Source organism: Mirounga leonina, unplaced genomic scaffold, assembly GCF_011800145.1.
Source record: "Mirounga leonina isolate KUSES-001 unplaced genomic scaffold, KU_Mleo_1.0 Mir_201, whole genome shotgun sequence".
In the NCBI taxonomy this organism is placed as follows: domain Eukaryota; kingdom Metazoa; phylum Chordata; class Mammalia; order Carnivora; family Phocidae; genus Mirounga; species Mirounga leonina.
Genome location: NW_023270504.1, coordinates 29306306 through 29331836, shown reverse-complemented (window position 1 = coordinate 29331836; position 25531 = coordinate 29306306). Strand labels below are relative to the sequence as shown.

At 40.4% G+C, this 25531-nt stretch overlaps 1 protein-coding gene across 12 annotated transcripts in view; it reads right to left on the bottom strand.

The window, feature by feature from the left end:
• The window catches only part of WNK1 (WNK lysine deficient protein kinase 1), a 143483-nt gene extending 134345 nt beyond the window's left edge, over positions 1–9138 (bottom strand). For 11 of the 12 annotated variants that reach the window (XM_035028509.1, XM_035028507.1, XM_035028512.1 and 8 more), the window contains exon 1: positions 7376–8134. In XM_035028509.1, the coding sequence (XP_034884400.1) occupies positions 7376–8134 (759 nt within the window). Of the gene's footprint in view, positions 1–7375 lie in introns of all 12 variants that reach the window. The other variant, XM_035028501.1, reaches the window with a different exon arrangement.
• Positions 9139–25531: the final 16393 nt, after the last annotated feature.

Sequence of the window (25531 nt, the reverse complement as noted above, 5' to 3'; positions counted from 1 at the left end):
GGTGGCTCAGTCGGTTAAGCAACTGCCTTCGGCTCTGGTCACGATCCCAAGATCCTGGGATCGAGCCCTGCATCGGGCTCCCTGCTCCACGGGGAGCCTGCTTTTCTCTCTCCCTCTGCCTGCTACTCCCCTTGCTTGTACTCTCCCTCTGTCAAATAAATAAAATCTTAAAAAAAAAAGAATTCTTGAATTCCTAGAAAAATTGTATTTGCTTTTGTGATGACAATTTACCTGAGGATTCCTTCCTAAAAATCATGAAGCACATTCATTTAGTATAGCGCACTTAATTAATATGTCAATCTTGCAATGCCAAGATTCAAGTCACGATGTCAAAAAGCAAATTCATTATGAAAGCCCATTTGAGGGGCACTTGGGTGGCTCAGCCAGTTAAGCGTCCAACTGGTAATTTTGGCTCAGGTCATGCTCTCAGGATTGTGAGCTAAGTTGAGTGCTGGGCAGGGACTCTTCTTAAGATTATCTCCCTCCCTCTGCTCCCCACTCTAAAAAAAAAAAAAAAAAAGAGCCCATCTGAAAAATCTAAATTAATATAAATTAAGGTGGAGATATGATCACGTCAATCACAAAACCAAGCAAATTACTGACATCATTCTTCTCATGTAGAATATCAAAAACCAACCTTTTAAAAAGTACACACAATATTAAGTATACCACCTGATAAAGACACCATCCTCTCCCAAATAAAAACACTCTTAAGAAGAGCTTCTGGCAACTTCTCTTCAGTCTGAAAAGCTGCTCCCCTTTGTCTTAAGATTTGATAAAATTCCTAAAATTGAAAAACCAAAAAGCTCCTAAAAGCCAACTTTATTTTTTCTAACTAGAAACTTTATTTTATTTTTTACTAATTTTTATTTGGATTAATCCAGTTGAGGTCAATTAGAAAAGGGCGGGAAGGGCGCCTGGGTGGCTCAGTTGGTTAAGCGACTGCCTTCAGCTCAGGTCATGATCCTGGAGTCCCTGGATCGAGTCCCGCATCGGGCTCCCTGCTTGGCAGGGAGTCTGCTTCTCCCTCTGACCCTCCCCCTTCTCATGTGCTCTCTCATTCTCTCTCTCTCTCAAATAAATAAATAAAATCTTTAAAAAAAAAAAAAAAGAAAAGGGTGGGGATAGAGGAGAGAATCTGTGTAAATATTAGAATCTGCATGAGTGCTATTCTCTTCCAGATTTTAAAAATTTTGCTTTTTAACTTTTACAGAGCTAAACAAAATAGTGAACAAAGCAATATCATCGTTCCAATGTAGCTTGTTAACTCAAACATTATAACTCCAGTGCCTTTTCCCTAATTTTCTATTGCATGTCTTAAAGCCCAACTTTAAGAAGTTTAAAATATCCAACCAATTTGTAACAAGTGACAACATAAGGCCTTTAAAAAATGGATTTTTTTAGGGGCACCTGGGTGGCTCAGTGGGAAGCCTGCTTCTCCCTCTCCCACTCCCCTTGCTTGTGTTCTCCCACTCCCCCTGCTTGTGTTCCCTCTCTGTCAAATAAATAAATAAATAAATAATCTTAAAAAAAAAAAAGGATTTTTTTTAAAGCACTATTATCCTTTTATTATCTATAACACTTTACAAAGTACCTTCACATAGTTTTTCAGTTATCTTCAACAATCCAGTTAAGTCATATTACTAATAAATCAGCATTACAGATGTAAATTCCTTACTCAGGGTCAGATAATTGAGTAACAGAGAACCCAAATGTTCTGCCTTAGAGGTCTTTTCCATTATAGACTATTGTGTTATACTATAGTGAACTCTCCAAATACAAGATTAGAGAATCTGCTGTGGACCAAAGAGAGGCAAGGAGTATGGATAAAACAACCCTGAGATCTACAACTATTTCTAACTTAGAAAAGAACATAGTATTTATTAAAGTAATTTGAGAATCTATTTATATCTTCAAAGAGCTCAAGGACTAGTTAAGGAGACAAAGAATATAAACAATTTCGAATCATTCCAAAGAATACCATAAGAATGATCCCAAAAGGAAAACGATCTCAGCAAATTCTGGAAGGTAATAATTCAAAAAGGCTGGCATTTTAGAAAGTGACAGGTCATGAAATTACAGTTAGGCAGAAGACAGGTAAAGCTAAAGAATTTCAAAGCATTGATGACAACATGTTCAACTCCAAAGATCCCCCTGTAAGAATGACAGCAACAATAACAGTTTTGCTACGTGAATTTTCAAGCGTAAGTATAGACAAATCAAACAAAATATTCACAAATATCCTCAAAGAGACAGCCTAAAAAGATGCTGTATCATCATAGTTAATACTTATGTGGCAGGCCCTGTCCCAAATGTTTTATATTTACATAATTCATTCAGCTGTCACAACAACTCTATAAAGTAGATACTCTCATTACATCCCATTTTATCAATAGGAAACTAGCACAGAAGTTGCCCAAAGTGACACATCTTTAGCTGGGTCAGGATTTGAATTCAGTTATGTTCTTAATGACTATGTTATACTGCAGAAAACAATGCCCTCTTCAAATCTAAATTTAGGTCATGCATGGTAAGTCTCACCCATTCCTGCACACTACAGTAGTCCTGTTAAAAAAAAAAAAAAAAAATTCCTCAAATAAAATGCAAGATGCTAAAAATAAATACAAAGAACTGGTACAGCAAAACCTAGTAACTTATAAATTTTTTCATGTTATACTAACATTTTCAGAAATTATAATTTGAGCATAACCACTCTTGCTACTTTTACAGCTTTATCTAAAAAACTTAAAAACTACTAGAAAACCCAAAAAAAAACTCCTATTCCCATTTTTACCAAACTTAATTTCTGGTTTTAGGTTTATCCATTCAAATTTACAATACCTCTAATTTTAATGCCAACAAAATTGGTTGTAATCAAATTTTAAAGTAATAATATAATTTGGCCCCCCCTTTAAAAAAAAAAAAAAGAAGAATTTCCGAAGCTGAGAGCTCAGTTTTAGTTGCATGTTTCCATAGAGATTAAGTAGAATGTCTTTCAAATGACCAGGATCTTGCACTAAAACCTAAATATCAAGAAATGAACTCAATCACCATACAATAGATTCCTCATTTGTTTTACACAAAAACAACCTTACACTAGGAACAACTGTGATACTTAAGATACTTAAGATGAGAAAAAAGGTAAACAGAAAAGGAAAACATTTAAATCCTTAACGCTAAGAAAATCATTGAATTAACTTAAATTCTCAATTCCTGTACCACAAAGATTACTTCCTACAGCAATAAATTTACATATATTTTAAATCATACCAAACCAAAATTATGCTATTTTTAATCCCATTCTGTCTTGTTAGGAGGGAAAAAGGATTACTTCAAACAAGTTACCAATCATTCTTTAATTTGCACAGCAGCGACACCTGAGTTATCTCAATGTTGCCCATACTCATCAGTGACTCTGAGACTTTAAAATAAACAAACAAAAAAAACTCCGAAGACCATTCCCTGAAACCTTGTTCCTGGGATTGAAAATTACTGAAGATTCTCATCCTGAAAAACAAGGAATTTGGCACAAATGTAAAAAATAAAGGCAAAAAACCCATCAATATTCAAATGGAAGATTCAGTTCAGGAGTTATTTTAAGAACTAAAGCAAAGAAATAAATTATGGTTTCTTAATCACAGAACCACATCACATTTCTGCAGCATTGCTAAACTTTTTATAAAACATTAATAAAAACCTGGACACCTGAAACTAATATAACATTGTGTCAACTATACTTCAATTTAAAAAAAGAAAATTAAGTCCAAAAAAAATTAGTATCATATACTCATGATGAGACATGACCCTTAATTTACACAAAAAAAAAGGAAGAAGAAGAAGAAGAAGCCAGAGCAAAGCAAGCACTAAGAACACTGGAGCTTAAACAAAATTTGACTTCCCCTTCCAAGTTGATCTGGAAACAATCTCATCAATATACAAAGTGAATGTATCAAGTTATCAAGTGAATGCTAGAAGCAATTTGGGGAGAAAAGTACTTAAAGTAAGTAAAATCATTTACAAATCTGTGTATAAATACATTTTCTTTAAAAAATTATGCTACATTTCTTAAAAAACTAAGATCCTTCCATAGAAAAGCAATGTAAACTCTGCAAAGTCCAGCAGTAACGTTTTCTGACCAAGGCAAACTGAGTATTAAAATTTAAGGCATGTCATTTGCCTAATAAAATCAAGTAAAGAAATCTGCATCTTAAAAGATCAAAGTTAGTACTTAAGATCCTGTGGTATCAAAGTATTACCTAATATTATTTATTAGGAATTGATACCTGTTTTAATAGATAGCTATGCATACTGTGATTCTAAAAATTAGCTTGATGGAAACAAATTTGATTTGTATACCACATTCACTCATTCTCCAACCCAAAAAGCCTATTTATACATTTGAATTGATAAAATCAATACCCAAACCAAAGTATTGAATTTGCTATGATTACAGAATTCTGAAGAAATCTGATAGTGACTTCCACACCAAAATACAATTGCCTCATTTGAGATGTACTAATTAGCCATTTACTAGACTAGAAATGTTTTAACATTTCCCAAATCATTAGATCCTAACCAGTTTTTTTTTTAAGATTCTATTTATTCATTTGAGAAAGAGAGAGAGCACTGAGGGAGAGAGAAGCAGACTCCCCGCTGAGCAGAGAGCCCAAAGAGGGTCTCAATCCCAGGACCCCGAGATCATGACCTAAGCTGAAGGCAGACATCCAACCCACTGAGCCACCCAGGTGCCCCGATCCTAACCAGTTTAAAATTTGTTCTTTACCAATCTAAGCAAGTCATTTACCTGCTCCATGATTTTAGGTTCTTTATTAAGTAAGTAGTTGGGCAGAATAACATAAGATTTCTTCCAATTTTAATACACTAAGATTTTTAACTCAACAACCGAATACAGTATTTCTCCTATCTTCCTACAAAAAATATGTATGTTAGAAGTATACTTTCATGAAAAAGCTTTGCTTTCTTTCCAATGCGCTAATAATCCCTTGACTTGTCCTTTAATTTGTATCCAAAGATAAGAACTCAAACACTCACCTAATGAATAGGTTATTAGGAAAATGTCCCGGTCAAGAAACCAAAAATACTACCCAACTACTGCTATAAAGGATCCTGGGGCTGGGAAAATCACATTTTAAAAAACAAAACGAAAAACTGTATAAACAGGGCCAAATGACATATGAAAGTTTCTAAACCAGGGTACCACTCAATGAGCTAGGATTTATTTGGTTCTGCAGCCAAATCCTCAACTGGCTTTAAAATAATATGGTGATATTATATATAAAGCATCTGATATTCTTTAATTTGACCATGCCCATGTCTAGACAGAGAACAAAAATCCAAAAAGCAATGAGTTCAAAGAAAAACTGAGCTTAGACAAAATTATTATGACATTAGACAAATTGATTTTTCCCACTGTGTCATTAGTTCCAAGATAAATAAACTATCAAAAAATGCCAGGTGAGGGGTGCCTGGATGGTTCAGGTCATGATCCCAGAGTCCTGGGATCCAACTGCGCAACAGGCTCCCTGCTGGGGGGTGGGGTGGGGGGTGGGGGGAGTGTCTGCTTGTCCCTCTCCCTCTGCCCCTCCCCCTCCACTCATGCTTGCTCAAATAAGTAAAATTAAAAAAAAAAAAAATTCCGGGTGATTAAGGAAAATACACACATTACACTCTGTAAGTCCTCAAAGTTAAATTCAAATTGAAACTAACAAAATTAATCCATAAACTGCTCAACATTTACTTGGGTCCAGTCTTAAGAAAGTAAGGTAACCAACTAAAAAAATATATCTATAGAGCACCTATTCAAGTGTAAAACCTTAACAAAAGAATAAAATCCAGGATCAGTAGCAATAGGCACCCCTGGTACAAAAGCAGAAAAAAAAAAAAGTGTCCCTGTGTAAACAGAATTTTTGCCTGTAAACCAAAAGGAATCAGACCTAAGTTTTTGAGTATGACTTACCAATAAGAATAAATTATAGTTTGACAAGATTTTTTCAAAAAGGTCTGCACCCTTTTCAATATAAACCACCATAAAATTGAGCTTTTATTTCACAATGCCTTAGAAGTTCTACATCATTTACTGTAAAACTTAAGAAATTATTACGTTCCTAAAGAACTTGTCAGTTTTTAAGTTCACTTCCTTCCACATGTTGAGTTAACTTCCCTTCACATTTGATATGGCCTTGGTCATTTGGAAGGTGACATTCAAAGGGTTAAGTGCTAACATATTCATTCATGGATAAAATAAACTCCTAGACTATTCAGTTACTTTCATATCCTATTTTGATCCATTCAGTCCATTTTCTTGACAAGAAGAATACAGACAATGGCATTTTTCCTGTATACTGCAACTGACTTTTTCATTCAGTGGAACTCTGCTTCTTCCAACAACCTCCGTTCACTTCCGGATGCGAGCAACGTTCAATCAAGCTGCTATAGGTCAAGCAACAAGTTGCCCAAAACTAGCTATTTAAAAGTAGAATATACTTGTCAACCAGAATGACACACCATTATTTACACCATGAAAACCTCCCTGAGAGGTTAAAAGCCAAGCACTTTGTGTCCTTTGGACTCTTGGAAAAGTCTGGCTTAAAAACCTTTCATAACAAGTTTAAAATAACCATAGTGACATTACAAATCTCAAAGCACACAGTTTTACATGGGCTCTTGTACTAGTCACTGTATAGTGAATGGGGTGAAGCCTTACTAGTTTTAATTTACCCTGTCAGGTAACTTCTAGCTACCAAAAGCCTTAAGCATCATCAAGTGGGACAATACCAAACACTTATTGAACCTTTCTAGTCCGAAGTCATTTATCCAGAGAAGAAAGTCTTTTTTGTAGTTTATATTAAATGCCTGTGCAATCACCAACTAAGATATATCCCAAGTAAGGTCATTCAGGAACAAGGTCGTTCTTATTTTAAAAGTACAGCTTGATCTCGGGGATGGAAACTCGCATGTAACACACCAGCAGCTCAACAATGCAGAGCCTCAGCTGAGATTGAAATGCACAAGGCAAGAAGACTCTGTACTTTCCTAACTCAGAAACTTTCCCACTAACTCCGAGTTTCCTGCCAGACACTAAAACAGTAACAAGTAGGTAATGCGTTTGTACTAAGATGATTTTCACCACTCCCCCCCAGTAGCAAACCTCTTTGGCTACCAATAATTCTTATCCTACCTAGGTCATGCCCCAAGTTCTAGTTTCAATCTCTTTCAAAAGTTGGCCTCCCACTCCTCCCCCCCCCGCCAGAGCGAACAGTTAAGAGAATGACTTGTAAAGGAGGAATTCGATAAACTGGCTTCACCGAGCCAAATGTAGATCCAACCACCGTAAAATAAAGAAGTGGGGCTATACCTGCAGTTCACACCAGGCGACCTCCACTGTAGTTTCAGTGTCCAGGCCTTTGTAGACGGTCTTAAAGGAGCCTCTGCCAATTTCGATGTCAAACTTGAGAAAGCGGCCATCATTGGACATTCCCACGGCCTTGGTCTCCAGCTCTTCGATATCATCCTGTTGCTGGCTCCGTTCCTCCTGTAGCTCCTTGGCGGTGCCGCCGCCGCTGCCGCTTCTGGCCGACGGAGGCTCCTCTTTGCTCCCCACATGGTTGGGCTGGGACACTTGGCGATCTCTGCTGGTACTGCTGGGGGCAGTCGCGGCGGCAGGGCCCGCGCCGGCTGGCTCCCCAGGGGCGGCAGAGGCGGGAGGTAGCTGGGCTACCTGGGCAGCGGCGGTGGCGGTCAAGGTCTCCTCGCGGTGCGGCTCCGGCGGAGTACTCTGCGGCGCGACCGCGGAGACCGTGGGCTGGGGCAGAGAAAGGGAAAGGCCGGGCAGTTCCAGCGCAGTGGCGTTGGAGTCGCAGATGACGCTGCGGCGGAAGAAGCGGTGCTCGGTGGTGGTCGTGGTCGCGGCCGCGCCACGGCTGTCCTTGTCCATAGTGTGGCGGCGACGCCGGTACTCCTCTGTCCAGCCGGTCCCAGCGTCGGGCGCCGCGCTGCCCAGTTTCTCCCCCACCGAGGAATCGGAGCTGGAGCCATTCTTGGGGGAAGGCGCCGGCGGCGAGAGGAACAGGGAGCTCGGAGTGCTGCTCTGCTTCTCTGCGGCGCCGCCTGACATGGTCGGTCCGCAGAAGCGAGGCGAGCGGGCTCGAACTTGTGAATGAAGAGAGGGCGAGGGGCCGAGCCCGAAGAGCGGCGGAGGTGTGCGGGTCCCGCTACTAGGGCTCCCGCTCCCGGCGGGTTCGGATGCACCCGGACGGCTCCTCACTCAGCACTGACAAGCCGCCCCGAAGGAGACGCGGACCACTGGGCCCAGTTGCGGCGGCTGCTGCGGCTCACGAGGGGGCTCGTCGGCGGGCGGTCGAGGAGCTGAGCCACGGGGGTTAGCGCCTCACGGTCCGCATCCATCCTGCAGCGAGCGGCGGCCGGGAAGGCTGGAGCAGCAGAGGCGCCGCAGTCATGAGGGGCAGGGCAAGGAGCCGGCACCGAGTCGAAGCGGATGCGGTGGATGCGGCGGCGGCTCCAGCTCCCCGCCGCCGCCGCCGCTTCCCGAGCTGGGCGGGCTAGGCCCCGGGGGCGGCGGCAAAGCGAGGAACGGACGAGCACCGACTCCCGAGCGGTGGCAATCCCAGAGCCGAAGAGGGTGGGAGGGGCCGAGGACGGCGAGGGAGGGCCGGCCCGGGGGCTCCCGGTCAGTCAGTCGGTCGCCTCCTCCCACACGCGCCCCCAGCTAGGGGGACCAGTCTCACAGGGCGCCCATCGCCCGGACGGGAAGAGCCGAAGTCTCGAAGCCTCGGTGCCTGAGGAGCGGGCCCCCCCTTCCCCGAGGCCTCCCCGCCCGCCCCGGGCCTGGCAAACCCCCGTCTCCTCCCGGGCCGGTGCCGGGGGCTGACAGAGGGAGGGAACGGTGGGGAGGGGAGGGCCGCTCACCGCGGGGCCCGAGCTCCGCGGCTTCTCTGGGCCGAGAGTAGAGGAGACCGAGAGGACTGGGTGAAGGGGGTTAGGGAGAGGAAAGAGTAGTCACCCCCACCAGGCTCCTTCTGTCACCGAAGATGGGGGTGCAGAGTGGCCGAGCGTGGAGAGCCGCGTCCGCCGGGGAAACTCTCCGCGCTAAATGGCGCCGGGAGTCTGAAGCCTCCACACAGCCCGCTCGGACCCCGCCCCCCGCCGCCCGGGGCGCCCCACCCCCACCGGCTCGCGGGGCTCTCGCGCAGGCGTGCTAGTACCGAGGCTCCCTGGGATTTGTAGTTCTTGCCTGTGAAGCATGAAAGGGATTGGGGAGGAGGGAGCCTACGACTTCCGTGATGCTCTGTGGTTGCTTTAGCCGGATGCTTCATGGGAGTTGTAGTTTTCTTTGGAAACCGCCCCTTCTGGAAGGCTGATGGGAGCGTCACCGTGGGTCGCTAAACCCCATCCTTAAGTCAACGCTAGCTAGGAAAATCATTATTTAGCGTTTAATTGTGGAAAAAGGCCCGGAAGAAAAAAAAGAAGAGGGAGGCAGGACGAGAGGAGAGACTCCCGTCATGCACTGCTGAGGCGAGAGAGCGCTAAGAGGTTGCCATTCAATGAAAGATGATCTGTTGTTCATCTTTAATGGAGAGAGCCGCAGTAGTGTTGAGTGTAGGGGTGTGGGAGTGGAGGAGGAAAGCAAGCAAAGAGAACCAGAACCTGAGCTCAGAGAGCCAGAGGGGCTGAAAACTCCTTCCCTAGGGTAAAAGAAATTTTGTGAAAATTGTGCATGGGATCAATAGTGATGAAATGGGTTGCAGAAGGAGACAGGGAGTGTTACCTCCTCTCCTCTTCCCTTCCATAACAATTAAGGCCACACTCTCAGCTCGAGCCCCACGATAGATAGTCTGGCTCTCAAAGATGGGCTGCCTTCCTGAAATCCAGGAGCATATTGAATCCTTTGCTATGCCAGAAAAAAATTAAGGGTGCGGTGAGCGAGGATTCGAGAATAGAGAAGGTCCACGTATCTTTGCGTCTTTTACCACAAAGAGAGAGCCGAGTTGACTTTTGCTATGTAGTCGATTGAGCTTAATTTCCATCTTTCATTTGCCTGAGGGCTTAGTAAAACAACATCCCCTTTCTCTAGAGGTACATGAATGTACACATGTAATTTATACTGTGGCTTTGGACTTAGAGGAAATCTAGATCCATGTAGTTCACAGTAATGGAATGCTCTCCTTGAAAGCATCCTTAGGCTCTCCGAACCCCTTCGCTCCTCGCAACTACTCAAGATTGTACAGGTGATGAGCACCAGGGGGCACCAGACAGAGTGGGAAGCCAGACCAGTCAGATGGCAGTTAGAAGTCTTAGCCCACCGGGTAAGAGCGGGAAGATCTTAAACGTATGCAACCGCATCAGAGCGTCCGTAGGCTCCTGCCTCTCCTCAGCGCCCGCTATAGAACGAACTCAGAAGCACACTTCCTAACCGAGCGCCCCACTAAGAGTTTGAGTAGTTTGGAAGCAACTTGACAGAAGATTCGTTAGCACCAGTTTCCTAGAAAATGCCCACAACTTATCGGGATGAACTCCACCTAGAGAAAATTTGCTATATAATTTATATGATACGTAAAATAGTTACACTGTTTTCAATTTTTCCTCAAAAGCTACACTTTTAGGTTTACAAAAAAGTTGGTTTTAAAAACAAAGGTTGTTAGGTTTCATGGAGCTAACAGATTATGAGCACTTTAAAATATGAATTCAGGGACGCCTGGGTGGCTCAGTTGTTGGGCGACTGCCTTCGGCTCAGGTCATGATCCAGGGTCCTGGGATCGAGTCCTGCATCGGGCTCCTTGCTCAGCGGGAAGCCTGCTTCCCCTCTCAGACTCCCCCTGCTTGTGTTCCCTCTCTCTCGCTGTGTCTCTCTGTCAAATAAATAAATAAACTCTTTAAAAAATAATAATAATAAAGTAAAATACGAATTCAGTGAGGGCAACTAGAGTACACACTGCCAAGGCCCTTGACAATCGTGCCTTATCAACATGCTCCCCCCCCCCCCCACCGCGCAACAAACAATTAAGTTCATTGTAAATAATTAACTGTTGGGGTAAAGCCACTCTTGCCCACCTGACAGCTTTTCCTACCGGTGTAACATTAGCTTCACTATGAAAACAGGTACAACTTTATATTGAATATAACCATATTGTGTACAATGGTTGGATTTAAAGGTCAAACTGTTTATTTGCCAAGTTCCCTTTTTAATGCTTACCAACTTCCAATTAACATGATATTTTCTGTTACTCATTACTATAATATCCCTAATAATACTTTTCCTTTCTTTTGTCATTTCAGTTATCAAATAAAGAATTGATCCCCCTATAATCCATATAAAACATCAAGTGGCATAAATAGAAGCAGCAGAAAAAACTCAAGATACCGTAGACACACTAAGCTTAAGAGATTTTAGTTCCTGACAGGTGGATCCATAAGAATAAGTATTTTATTGGTTCTCACCATGTTCTTTGTTCACTTTAGTCCTTGTTCATTTTCTCAAACTGAGTCATGTTTCTATTTCCCATCAATTCACATTTTACGTATACATGGTCCCTGCCATTGGTGACTGGCTAGTAATGAAACCAGAAACAGCTTTGATTTAGACAGTGGCTGAACATACAAAATCTACCTTATTTTGTATGTGGCATAATTCATAGGGTAGCTTCTTGAAGTATAGGGGAAAAAATACCATCTTGAGAACATTTCTTTTTTTGTCTCCTTTCTCTCTTTTCCCATGCCTATGGATATTTTTAATTTTACCTCCCTGTCATGTGGAACTCAAGGAAGAAGGGAAAGTCAGGCAGTTAAACAATGAAGAACAGAGTTTTGTTTTGTTTTGTTTTTTTTAAGATTTTATTTATTTATTTGACAGAGAGAGACACAGCAAGAGAGGGAACACAAGCAGGGGGAGGGGGAGAGGGAGAAGCAGGCTCCCCGCGGAGCAGGGAGCCCGATGTGGGACTTGATCCCAGGACCCTGGGATCATGACCTGAGCCGACGGCAGTCGCTTAACCGACTGAGCCACCCAGGCGCCCAAAGAACAGAGTTTTTTTAAACCTTTTTTATTATAAATGAAATAACGGGGAAGGTGGAACTTGCCCTATATCAAAGCATATCATAAAACCATAGACTAAATGTATGACCTTGAGATAAGCATAGATAATGAAACAGAAAAGATAATACAGAAACAGTCTTATGTATATATGGGAATTTTGCATATGAGGAAGATGGCATTTCAAGTCAGTGGAGAAAGGTTAAATAAACAGTGTTTGGACAACTAGTTATTCATTTGAAAAACAAATTAGGGGGCGCCTGGGTGGCTCAGTCGGTTAACCGGTTAACCGTCTGTCTTTGGCTCAGGTCACGATCCCAGGGTACTGGGATTGAGCCCCACATTGGGCTCCCTGCTCAGCGGGGAGCCTGCTTCTTTCTCTCCCTCTGCTGCTCCCCCTGCTTGTGTTCCCTCTCTCTCTGTGTCTCTCTCTGTCAAATAAATAATAAAATCTTAAAAAAAGTGTTTAAAAAAAAAAAAGAAAGAAAAACAAATTAGGTTCCATGTCTTCACAAAAATTAATGTCCACATAGTTTAAAGACTAAATTTTCACGGGGCGCCTGGGTGGCTCAGTTGGTTAAGCGACTGCCTTCGGCTTAGGTCATGATCCTGGAGTCCCCGGATCGAGTCCCGCATCGAGTCCCGCATCGAGTCCCGCATCGAGTCCCGCATCGAGTCCCGCATCGAGTCCCGCATCGAGTCCCGCATCGGGGCTCCCTGCTCCGCAGGGAGTCTGCTTCTCCCTCTGACCTTCCTCCTTCTCATGCTCTCTCTCTCTCATTCTCTCTCTCAAATAAATAAATAAAATCTTTAAAAAAAAAAAGACTAAATTTTCAAAATAAGCTCTAAGAATATTTAGAATCTAGGAAAACATGGGATAGGAAGGGACATCAAAGAACAACCCAAGAGTCATAAAGAAAAATATTTGACTATTTCAAAACTGACAAAACACAAACGGTGAGCTGACAGAAAAATTTTGAAACCTGTATAGCAAAAGACTAATATTCAAAATATATCTAAATAACACCTTAAATCACAAAGGATAATAAATCTTATAGAAAAGGGGGACAATTGAGACAGGAGGAAATCCAAATGACAAAAATAAACTTTAAAAAAATGGTGGAACTCAGTAACTAAGGAAGTGCAAACTAAAATAAGATATATACTTCTCCCTTATAAAATTGGCAAAAATTTTAAGCATTTATAATATCAAGTGTAGGCAAGGGTGTGGAGAACTCATGTGCTATTAATGATAGCATAAATTAGAAAAACGTTTTTTTGAGGGTAATTTGTTAGTACTTACTGAAATGTACAACATGCACAGCCTTTGAGCTAGCAGTTTCCCTTCTTGGTACCTGCTTTCTAGAAATACTTGTATGTATGCACTAACAAATATGTATATGAAGATCCACTACAGTTTTGGTTTTTTTTTTAAAGATTTTATTTATTTATTTGAGAGAGAGAATGAGAGAGAACACATGAGAGGGGGGAGGGTCAGAGGGAGAAGCAGACTCCCTGCCGAGCAGGGAGCCTGATGTGGGACTCGATCCAGGGACTCCAGGATCATGACCTGAGCTGAAGGCAGTCGCTTAACCAACTGAGCCACCCAGGCACCCGATCCACTACAGTTTTGCCTATAACAAGAAATTGAAACAATCTGCATGTAGTTAAACTATAGTATATCTAATTTTGGGAACATCATGCAACAGAAGAAGAGAAGGAGGTGGTGGCATAAAATAGTAAGTGAATAGTAAATAGTAAATAGAAAAATAGTAAGTGAAAAATTCAAATTGTTGAATTATATGTACTAGATCATATGTTGTATTTTTAAATTTTTGTTTCTATATGTATTTCAATGCACACAGTAAAAGTATGGGCAGTATACACCAAAATGAAAAGCGGGAGGCTACTTCTGGGGAATACTCTTATCCATATTGTATGAATTTCTTAATATATTCTCACTTATTGCACACAATTTGAAAAATGAAATAGAATATGAAAGTACAAATCCCCAGCTACCCTATTAGCCTTTGAGATATCAGCTTTTGCATTTGACAAAATACAGCATTGGACATTATATTGGACAGCATTATATTGCATACAATACAGCATTACATTAGACAAAATCCATTTTGATAAAAACCCTCAACAGAGTAGGGATAGTGGGAACATACCTCAACATCATAAAGGCCATGTACGAAAGGCCCACAGCTAACATCATCCTCAGTGGGGAAAAACAGAACAAGAACAAGACAGGGATGTCCACTCTCACCATTGTTATTTAACATAGTACTGGAAGTTGTAGTCTCAGCAATCAGGCAACAAAAAGAAAAAAGGCATCCATATCAGCAAGGAAGAAGTCAAATTTTCATTTGAAGAAGAAGTCTCTTCTTCATTGTTTAACTGCCTGACTCACCCTATTCACAGATGACATGATACTTTATGTAGAAAACCTGAAAAACTCTGGCAAAAAATTGTTAGATCTGGTACATGAATTCAGGAAAGTCACACAGGATATAAAATTAAGGTACAGAAATCTGTTGCATTTCTATATACCAATAATGAAGCAGCAGAAAGAGAAATTAAGGAACTGATCCCATTTACAATTGAACCAAAAACAATAAGATACCTGGGAAGAAACCTAACCAAAGAGGTAAAAGATCTGTGAAAACTTGTGAAAGAAATTGAAGATTACACAAAGAAATGGAAAAACATTCCATGCTCATGGTTTGGAAGAACAAATATTGTTAAAACGTCTATGCTACCCAAAGCAATCTACACATTTAATACAATCCCTATCAAAATACCACCAGCATTTTTCACAGAACTATAACAAACAATCCTAAACACAAAAGATCCCAAATAGACAAAGCAATCTTGAAAAAGAAAAACAAAGCTGGAGGCATCGCAATTCCGGACTTCAGGCTATATTACAAAGCTGTAGTCATCAAGACAGTATGGTACTGGCACAAAAACAGACACATAGATTCAATGGAACAGAATAGAAAACCCAGAAATGGATCCACAACTGTATGGTCAACTAATCTTCAACAAATGAGGCAAACTATGCAATGGAAAAAAAGACAGTCTCTTCAACAAATGGTGTTGGGAAAACTGAACAGCAACATGCAGAAGAATGAAACTGAACCACTTTCTAACACCATACACAAAAATAAATTCAAAATGGAAAAGGGGGCACCTGGGTGGCTCAGTCTTTGAGCATTTGCCTTTGGCTCAGGTCATGATCCCAGGATCCTGGGATCGAGCCCGCCTCCCCAGTCTGGCTCCCTGCTCTGCAGGGAGCCTGCTTCTCCCTCTTCTACTCCCCCTGTTTGTGTTCCCTCTCTCACTGTGTCTCTCTCTGTCAAATAAATAAATAAAATCTTTGAAAAAAAAATGGATTAAAGGCCTCAGTGTGAAACAGGAATCCATCAAAATCCTAGAGGAGAACACAGGCAGCAACCTCTTTGACATTGGCCATAGCAACTTCTTACTAGACACGTCTCCAGAGGCAAGGGAAACAAAAGCAAAAATGAACTATTGGGACTTCATCAAGATAAAAAGCTTCTACACAGAGAAGGAAACTTCGATCAACAAAACTAAAAGGTAGCCTACAGAATGGGAGAAGATATTTGCAAATGACATATCTGATAAAGGGTTAGTATTCAAAATCTATAAAGAACTTATCAAACTCAACACCCAAAAAGCAAATAATCAAGTTTAGAAATGGGCAGAAGACACAAATAGACAGTTGTCCAAAGAAGACATCCAGATGACTAACAGTCACATGAAAAGATGCTCAACATCACTCATCATCGGGGAAATACAAATCAAAATCACAATGAGATACCACCTCACACCTTTCAGAATGGCTAAAATTAACAACTCAGGGAACAACAGATGTTGTCAAGGATGCAGAGAAAAGGAATCCTCTTACACTGTTGGTGGGAATGCAAACAGGTGGAGCCACTCTGGAAAACTGTATGGAGGTTCCTCAAAAAGTTAAAAATAGAATACCCAGGACCCAGCAATTGCACCACTAGGTATGTACCCAAAAGATACAAAAATACAGATTCTAAGGGGCACAAGCACTCTGATGTTTATAGCAGCATTATCAACAATAGCCAAACTATGGAGAGAAAGAGCCCAAACGTCCATCAACTGCTGAATGGATAAAGATGTGGTACACACAGACACACATACACACAGGAATATTACTCAGCCATCAAAAAGAATGAAATCTTGCCATTTGCAAGGATGTGGATGGAACTAGAGAGTATTATGCTAAGCAAAATAGTAAGTCAGTCAGAGAAAGACAAATACCATATGATTTCATTCATATGTAGAATTTAAGAAACAAAACAGATGAACATAGAGGAAGGGGGAAAAAAGAGGGAGGGAGCCAAACCATAAGAGACTCTTAACTATAGAGAACACACTGAGGGTTGCTGGAGGGGAATTGGGTGGGGGATGGGTTAAATGGGTGACAGGCGTTAAGGAGGGCACTTGTTGTGATGAGCACTGGGTGTTATATATAAGTGATGAGTCACTAAATTCTACTCCTGAAACCAATATTACACTAATATGTTAACTAACTAGAATTTACATAAAAATTTGAAACAAACAAAAAAAGCTGAATATAAGAAAGCCAGACATAAAAGAATATATACTGCATTATTCCATTATTAAAATTTTCAAAAATTGCTAATACTAAAATTATGGCATGACTATTAAATGGGATATTATGCAGCTATTAAAACATTTAAATATATTGGAAAGTGTTCATAATTTAATAAAGGACAGTGATATTTAAAAAAAAGAGATACCAGCTTTTGATATTTAGGTATCATTCTCTACAGAATGATAAAAATATATATAATTATAAGCATTTCCAATGTCATTAAATATTCCATCATATGACATTACCAAGTATTAGTTTATTACATCATCTAGAAAGAACATAAAGGAAAATATTTATAAAAATGAGAATCCCTGGGGTGCCTGGGTGGCTCAGTTGGTTAAGCGACTGCCTTCGGCTCAGGTCATGATCCTGGAGTCCCTGGATCGAGTCCCGCATCAGGCTCCCTGCTCAGCAGGGAGTCTGCTTCTCCCTCTGACCCTTCTCCCTCTCATGCTCTCTGTCTCTCATTCTCTCTGTCTCAAATAAATAAATCTTAAAAAAAAAAAAAAATGAGAATCCCTATCATGTTCTAGGCCTTCACAACCTCTCACAGGAAGAGATTTATCAGAATCACCTAGGAAGCTATTACAAAATACACCTGGTTGGAGTGTTTTACCATCACTACCCCACCCAACTCAGGTGTATATTTGGTGAGAGAAGCCATTACAAGTAGACATGCACTATAAGAACTGGGTTTTTTAAGTCTTCAGGAAAAGAAAATATTAGTAGAAGAATTAGTAAATTAGGATTTATTTTTTTAAAAGATTTTATTCATTTATTTTTGAGAGACAGAGAGAGAGAGCACAATCAGGGAGGAGGGGCAAAGGGAGAGAGAGAAGCAGACTCCCCACTGAGCAGGGAGCCTGACATGAGGCTCTATCCTAGGACCCTGGGATCATGACCTGAGCCGAAGGCAGACGCTTAACTAACAAGTCACCCAGGGACCCTGTAAATTAGGATTTAAACAAAGAATGAGAAACGTTGGAAAAATTAATGTGTTGGGAAACAGAAAAGACATTTTATAGTTACATCTTAATAGATGTAGAAAAATCATGCAACAAAACTCAACAAATATTCATAAAAAAAAAAACAACCCAGAACTTCAGCTGACCATAGATAAAAGGGAACTTTCTCAACATGATTAAGTACATCTACAAAAAAAAAAAACTAAAGGGGGCATCTGGGTGGCTCAGTCAGTTAAGCGTCTGCCTTCAGCTCAGGTCATGATCCCAGGGTCCTGGGATCAGGTCTCACGTCTGGCTCTCTGCTCAGCCGGGAGTCTGCTTCTCCTTCTCCCTCTGCCCTTCCCCGCTGCTCATGTTCTCTCCCTCTCTCTCAAATACATAAATAAAATCTTAAAAAAAAAAAAAAAGAACTAGTGTAACATCATACTTAAAGGTAAAAGAACAAATGCTTTCTAAAATGGCAGATGTGGTAAGAATATTCACTCTTGGAGCGCCTGGGTGGTGCTCCCTCAGTTTCAGCTCAGGTCTGATCTCAGGGTCATGAGATCAAGCCCACTATCAGTCTCTGCGCTCAGCAAGGAGTCTGCTTGAGTTTCTCTCTCCACCTTCCTCTGCCCCTCTGCATGTTCTCTCTCTCTCTCTCACTAAAATAAATAAATCTTAAAAAAAATAAAAAGAATATTCACTCTTGCCATTTTTCATAATATGGTACTGGCTGTCTTACTTGATGCAATAAGAGAAGGAAGAAGATGAGTGACACACAGACTATGAAGAAAGAAGTAAAACTGCCTTTATTCATAGACCTCATGATGATATATATATAGGATATCCTAAGGAAGCTAAAAGACAAACCCTACTAAAACTAGTAAGTGATTTAAGAATGACACTGGATACAGGTTAATATACAAAAATCAATTGCATTTCTATATACAAGCAATGGATAATTTAAAATTTAAAAATATATCATTTGGCTTTCAGACATCAGCAGGTTTCCAGTGGTTGACCCCTCACAGAAATATCAGTTTGAACAAAAATCTACACATGAAAATACCTTCACAAGAGCTAAGGATTCCAGGTGGGAATTATGGCACCCGGGTAGAGCGAAGAAATAAGAAAAGATGCATTGAGAGGGTAGGAAAGACAGTTTCACATTACTCCTGTCACTCCTTCCTCGAGACCAGGCAGTCCAGTACAGTGAGATATACCCTCCCAACGGGAGAAAGTAAGTGAAGCAAATACTCATCTTCACTGTAGACCCCACGACTGGGCCCAACCCAATGATGGGTGGCCCCGTACTCCAGGCTGGTTCCCCTGGCCCCAGCTCCCAGACACACCCCAGTGCCAGAGGGACCCCTGAGGCCCCAGGTCCAGCAGAATCAGGGCCCAGGCCTGCCTTAGTAGACCTTGGCACTGGGCCAACCCCATGGACCCGGCTCTAGGACTGCCGCCCTTGGATCGGGCTCCAGGCCCATCCCCCCAATGACTTAGGTACCAGATTGGTCCCTTTGGACCAAAGCACAAAGCCTGCCCAGCTGCTGACCCAAGCACCAGATCTGCCTGACTAAGGATTCCAGCAGCAAACCCACCCACGGACATCACCAGACACCCCACCCAGGATCTCTGGATGGGCTGACTGGTGAAGGGCTTCCCCCACTGAAGCCAGCCTGCACTTTTTCAAAGGCCCATACACTGACATAAGGCCATAATGATCACAAATAAGGAAACAGGATACCACAAAAGTAAACTAATAAAGCTTTAATAACTGACCCTAAAGAAATGGAGATCTATGAACTATCTGACAAAGAATTGAGAATAATCCTCTGAAAGAAATTCAGTGAACAACAAGATAACACAAATAGGAGCGCCTGGGTGGCTCAGTCGGTTAAGAGTCCATCTCTTGGTTTTGGCTCAGGTCATGATCTCATGGGTTATGAGATCAAGCCCTTCGTGGGGCTCCTTGCTCACTGGGGAGTCTGCTTGAAGATTTTCTCCCTCTGCCCCTCCCCACACTCGTGTGCATGCTTTCACTCTCTCTCTCTCAAATAAATAAATAAATCTTAAAAAACACACACACACAAATAGACAACAAAATTAGTGATTTCCTGGATATAACACCAAAAGCACAAGCACCAAAAGCAAAAATACATAAGTGGGACTTAACACCAAACTAAAAAGCTTCTGCACAGCAAAGAAAATAATTAGCAAAATGAAAAGGCAACTTACAGAAAGGAGAAAATACCTGCAAACCATATAGCTGATAAAGAGTTACTATCCCAAATATGTAAGGAACTCATACAACTCATAGCAAAGAAAAAAGAAAAAGAAAAAATTTAAATTTAAATTTAAAAAGTGGGCAAAGGATCTGAATAGATATTATTCAAAAGAAGACATCCAAATGGTACACAGGTATTATGAAAATATGCCCAACATCCCTAATCATCAGGGAAATGCAAGTAAATACCTCAATGAGATAATACCTCACACATGTTAGAATGGCTATTATCAAAAAGACAAATGATAACATGTTGTTGAGATGTGGAGAAAAGAGAATCCTTGTATACCGTTGGTGGGAATGTAAATCGGTACAGCCATTATGAAAATAGTATGGAGATTTCTCAAAAAAAATTAAAAATAAACCATATGATCTAGCAATCCCAATTCAGGAAAGAAAATGAAATCCAAAGGAAATAAAAATAGGATCTTGAAGAGATATTTGCACTCCCACGTTTATTGCAGTATTATTCACAATAGCCAAGGTATGGAAACAATCTAAGTGTCCATCGACAAAATGCGTGGATAAAGAAGATGTGGTATAAATATACAATGAAATATTATTCAGCCATGAGATAGAAGGAAATCCTGCCATTTGTGACAACATGGATGAAACTTGAAAGCATGCTAAGTGAAACAAGCCACATAGAGAAAGACAAATACTACATCATCTAAGTTATATGGGGAATCTAAAAAAAAGAAAGAAAAAAGAAAAAAGTCAAACTCATAGAACTAGAGAGTAGTGGTGGTTACCAGAGGCTGGGGTAGGTGGCAATGGGGAAATGAGGAGATGTTGATCAAAGGGTATCAAGTTGCAGTTATGTAGGATGAGTTGGACTAGAGAGCTAATACATAGGCATGATGACTAGCCTTAATAATACTGTATTGAACACTGGAAATGTGCTAAGAGAGTAGATTTCAGGTGCACTCATCACACACAAAAAAATGGTAATTATGTGAGGAGATGATATGTCCATTAGCTTGACTGTACTCGTTTCACTATGGATGTGTATATCGACTCATCATGTCGTACACCTTAGATATATACAACTTTTATTTTTTTAATGTAAAGAAAGAATTTTAAATATCATTTAAGATCGTGTCAAAAAACATGCTTCAGGAAAAATTTAACAAACTATGTACAAGATTTATATGTTAAAAGCCACAAAATAGGGCACCTGGGTGGCTCAGATGGTTAAGCGTCTGCCTTCGGCTCAGGTTATGATCCCAGCATCCTGGGATCAAGTCCCGCATCAGACTCCCTGCTCCTTGGGAGTCTGCTTCTCCCTCTGCCTCTCTCTCTCTCTGTCTCTCATGAATAAATAAATAAAATCTAAAAAAAAAAAAAAGCCACAAAATATTGCTGAGAGAAATTACAGACCTAAATAAATTCAGAGATATGCCCTGTTATGGATCAGAACACTCAATATTATTAAGATGTCAGCTCTCGGTCCAAGTCCTTGCTGGTCCCGACCCGGCCACGTAAACTATTTCCCCAGCTATGCCACGCCCGCAGAGTCCCCTTCTACGGATTCCACCTCATCTTGTTTTGTGCTGGACGCATTCAGAGCCCATTGAAGATGGGGAGGCAGAGTCCCAGAGAGATGACTTGCTCTAGGGCAAGCCAGCTGCCATGTTGTGAGGATACTCAAGCAGCACTATGGTCTATGTGGAGAGGAACTGAGGCCTCCTCCTGCCAACACTGACTTGCCAGGCATATGAGTGAGCCACCTTGCAAATGGATCTTCTAGCCCAAGTCAAGCCTTCACATGACTGCAGCCTGACTGATGTTTGACTGCAACCTCCTTGAGACACCTAGCTCAGTCAGAACTACCTAGCTCCCAAATTCCTGATTCACAGCACCTGTGATCTAATAAATGTTTTGGGCCAATTAATTATACTGTGATAAATAGCTGACCCATGGAAAAAAAAAAAAAAAAAGATGTCAGCTCTCCCCAAACTGATCTATAGATTTAACACAATATCAATCAAAATCCCAGCAATCTTTTTAAAAATGGAAATTGACAAACTGGTTCTAAATTTACATAGAAATACAAAGAATCTGGGTTAGCCAAAACAATTTGCAAAAAGAACAAAGTGGAAAGACTTTACCTGATTTCAAGACTTAACTAGAAAGCTGCAGTCATCAAGTCATCTGTGTGGTACAGACATAAAGATTAACAAATGATTATTGGATCAGAACAGAGAGTGCCAAGACACATAGACAAATGTGCTAAGACAATTGAATGGGGAAAGCAAATAACTTTACAACAAATAATGCTGAAACAATTGGACGGCCATACAGGAAAAAATAAACCTTGATCCTTTCCTCATACTATCCACAAAAATTAACTCAAGATGGATCATATGCTTAAATATAAAAGTTAAGACTGTAAAACTTCCAGAAGAAAACATAGGAGAAAATCATTGTGACTTTGGGTTAAATAATATTTATTTATTTTTTTTAAGATTTTATTTATTTATTTGAGAGAGAGCATGAGCATGAGTTGGGGGAAGGCTAGAGGGAGAGGGAGAAGCAGGCTCCCTGCTGAGCAAGGAGCCCGATGAGGGGCTCGATTCCAGGACCCTAGGATCATGACTGGAGCCGAAGGCTTAACTGACTGAGTTACCTGGGCATCCCTGGGCAATTTTTATTGTACCTAAGTTTACCTCAATAAATTAGATTTTTAAATTGGCACATAATTCTACCAAGATTATTGAAACATGAATACTCCACAAAGCATTCTATTCTGTTTATAATTAAACATAATACTTAAAAGTCTACATGAACTTTATGGGTAAAAATGAAAAAATGAGATTACTAGTTCAGTTAGATAAACCCCTGGGCAGTGGTATTGTTCATCCATCTCCACTGGTTGGAGGGACGGGGATAACTATGAGGAAAAATACTGAAAAGAATTATGAACATAATCACTGCTCATCTTCTGAGTATCTTTTTACCAATAAATCAGAAGATAAGTTTTCCAATTACATATGATCTTTCTTAAGAGTTTGCTTGCATTACATAGCCATCTATGGTCAAGGGAAATCCTATGTACTTCTTCAATATCCATAAATTAACATTCAGTGATAATTTTCTGAATCTAAAGATGATGATTTTACTGAACATATTTTGCTTAATAACCTTCACAGTCAGGCTCATTCTGAAACTAAAAAGAGTATTCGGTAAATTTAATAATAGCAATAATATTATCGTCTTCCAAATATATGTGTTGAGGCCAATTGAAGATATCGTAAATGTGCTTTCCTAGAACAGCTGAGAATTAGGAGAAGCGCTCCAGCTTCTACATGGAGTAATACTCTACAGTAGACAGAAGTATACGTTCTAAAACACTAATAATTGTCCTTAAATAGTAGTCTCATTTTTCTTCAACTTAATCACAAAGCTCATAAAATTATACACAATACAAGGAAACAATAGAGGAAAAAGATGAAGAGAAAGGAACCTGGGCCATTCAGGTTAGTAATGGATGAGACCTTAGCAAATTTCCTTTTGCTGAGCTGGACCTTTCATTGAATTGAATTAATAATAATGCTATTCCATTGTCAAGAGTGGCAGGTGACCTCAACCTACTCCCTTTGGGACTTCCTGTGAAGTTCCTTTATACCTTCTCTAGGAAAATTCTAAAATGATTATTTCTTTTCCCCTCTACTGCTTTCCCTCCCTCTTCTCTCTCCCCTAAGATAGTTCTAAATTTTTTGTGTGTGCGTATCTAGATTAGGTTCCCTCTGGAGAGGAAGTATGCTGAACACATTTTGTATGTGGTGTAATTTTAATTCTTTGATAAGGGTGCTAAGCAATAGTAACAGTCGTGATGATAATAAGGGGCCAGGTTAGATAAGCATGTGGAATCTAAATTTGGAATGTAGGGGTTTCCTAGAGAAAGGCAAGATAATGTTGCCTTATAGCTTAGTACATGTTGGGAGTAGCTTCTCGAAGTAGACATTTGCAACTGCCATTTTAGCTCTCTATCTGAGCATCTTTACAGCTCTTATCACTGAGCTTTGACAGAGGTATTAAGCTATGACAGAATAGATTTGGAGAATCTTACCACTTGTCTCCGCCTATAACAAACCGGGATAGGTTGAAGTGTTGGGCTAGCTACCCAAAAGAATCAGAACACAAATGCTAAGTCTTGATAAGAAAAAATAAAGTCAAGGGTGCTAATTGGAAGGAGGCCCAAAAGGCTAAACCCTGGCCCAAAGGAAAATTTAAAATCCTGTAAAGATTTAGCCCCTATTTTATGCTGAATCAATTTTGATTCAATTTTTTAAATGGAAAAAAATGACCTGCCTCTTCAGATTCCTGTGGTACATGGTTATTACCTAGAGATAGATAATATTCCAAAAAAAGATTGGCTAAGATGTTTTCAAGTGTACATGTCCTCTCCAGAGGCATCTTCTGGTCATCAAGTTACATGAATGAAACATCATGTAATGACTTGTGGAAAAACACATCAGCTAGTCATGGGGATTATTACTGATATTTCTGCAGGCTTAAACCGTGTTTCAACAATCAGATGTAAGCCTTCTGTAAACAAGATCTGTGCCTGATAATGATTCTGTCCTCTACAATATCTGTGAGGGAGCCCTGGTCATAGCAGATGTTAACTATTGATTAATTCAAAATGTTAAATTTAACTTTGTGTATACAAACCACTCCCACCATACATTCATACAACAAACTAGGTATTTAATAAATACTCTGTTCACTATAACACCAAAAGCCATATTTTTAAAAATTACATTATTTTATCTCTTTAAAGGCAAGAAAGCTTTTTATTTATTGCAGTCTTTAAAAAATGTTATTGTTTTATTAGTGCAACAGTATACATGTTCTTTTTTGAAAATTTAGAAAATAAAAATAAAAAAGTAAAAGCCACTCATAATTCTACCGCAGAGAGAATAACCAAATTATCTGATATTTTCCAGTATTTTTTCTATGCTTTTATTTTTATGCTTTTTACATGGTAATTTTTTTTTACCTAAGAATATAATCATATTTGCATATTACCATCAAAATTATCACTAATATTTATTTACAATGTTATTTTATTTTATTTTTTTTATTTTTTTATTTTTTTTTAATTTCTCTCTTACAGTTTTTTTTTTTTGATTTATTTATTTTTTTATTCTTATGGTAATCCCCATACATTACATCATTAGTTCTAGATGAAGTGTTCCATGATTCATTGTTTGTGCATAACACCCAGTGCTCCATGCAGAATGTGCCCTCCTCAATACCCACCACCAGGCTAACCCATCCTCCCACCCCCCTCCCCTCTAGAACCCTCAGTTTGTTTTTCAGAGTCCATCGTCTCTCATGGTTCGTCCACCCCTACAATGTTATTTTAAATAACAGCATAGTCTAGGGGCACCTGGGTGGCTCAGTCGGTTAAGCGTCTGCCTTCAGCTTAGGTCATGATCCCGGGATCCTGGGATCGAGCCCCGTGTCAGGATCCCTGCTCAATGGGGATCCTGCTTCTCCCTCTCCCTCTGCCACCCCCCTCTGTCCCTTTCCCTGCT